The 1,040-nt window shown below is 67.9% G+C and overlaps 1 protein-coding gene across 1 annotated transcript in view; it reads right to left on the reverse strand.

Annotated features, from left to right (window-relative positions):
• Nucleotides 1-205: 205 nt before the first annotated feature.
• SIGIRR (single immunoglobulin and toll-interleukin 1 receptor (TIR) domain) overlaps nt 206-1,040 on the reverse strand; it is an 11,194-nt gene continuing 10,359 nt past the window's right edge. Inside the window, exons 5-6 of the mRNA XM_015562391.1 lie at nt 733-1,002; nt 206-474 (exon numbers count right to left, since the gene is read on the reverse strand). Of these exons, the coding sequence (XP_015417877.1) occupies nt 311-474; nt 733-1,002 (434 nt within the window). The 3' untranslated portion in view covers nt 206-310. The remainder of the gene's footprint in view (nt 475-732; nt 1,003-1,040) is intronic.

A 1,040-nucleotide genomic window follows, 5' to 3' on the forward strand; every position in this document is an offset into this window, starting at 1 on the left:
AGGGAGGGCAGGATGGAGAGGGGGAGGGTTGGGAGGAGAGAGAGAGGGAGAGTGGGAGTGGACAGCCCGATTTGGTGACTGCGAGGCCACAGGGATGAAAAAAGGGAGGGGCCGGGGGCCCTGGGAGCCCGAGGTGGAAGAGGTGCCCCACCCAACACAGTGCACCCCCCCTTCCTGCCCAGGACAGCACAGGACAAGGCAGAGGTAGGGTCCAAAAGGACTTTATTTTCTGGCACAAGGAGGGGCACTAGGGCCACCCCCGCCCCCAGGGGGCTCCAGGTCCGGCTCCCAGGGGATGGGGGAGGGGCGGCTACACGTCGTCCTTGGACACCAGGCAGTAGAAGTCCGTGCGGGCGCTGTAGTTCCGGGAGCCGAGGTCCGAGACGTCCACCTCGCTGCCCCGGCCCTCTCCTAGCGAGGCCCGGCTTGCATGCGGCGTAGCTGATGGCTCCCCAAAGACAGGCCCGCGGACACCTGGGGGTACCACCAGGCCTGAAGCCCACGCTCCCTGCTCACCCTCCTGAGTAGTGACATTGGAGGTCCCAGAGGCACTGGCCAGGTCTCAGGCCCAAGCGCCTCTGAGAAAGAAGCTGTGAGGGGAGGGGGTCCTGGGGGGTCCAGCCCACCCCCAGAGGGCAGGGACGAGTCCCCCCACCTGGGCCCCTCAGCCCCGTGCAGCCCCCTGCACGGGGCCGAGTTTCCCAGGGTTGGGCTGGGGCTGGGTGCACATACCCAGGTCCCCCTCGGGGTCGGGGTCCAGCTCGGGGTCCAGGGCCTGGCCCTCGGGGACGTGGCCCCGCACAATCAGCATGGGGTCCTTGTCATCCTGCAGCCGCGTCTGGGGGTCTCCCTCCATCGCTCTGTACTGCACCTTCCGTGGCAGCGCCAGCTGTAGCTCTTTCCAAAAATCGGAGGAAGGCGTCTGGGGGCCAAGGTGGGGACGCATGGGCGATGCAGACACTGGAGGCGCCGGCCCAGGGCCCCAAACGACACACCCGCGGCGTGTTCACCGGCGCCTGGAACCTCACAGGAGGCTCCTG

This window comes from Myotis davidii, unplaced genomic scaffold (genome assembly GCF_000327345.1).
Source record: "Myotis davidii unplaced genomic scaffold, ASM32734v1 scaffold3578, whole genome shotgun sequence".
NCBI lineage: Eukaryota > Metazoa > Chordata > Mammalia > Chiroptera > Vespertilionidae > Myotis > Myotis davidii.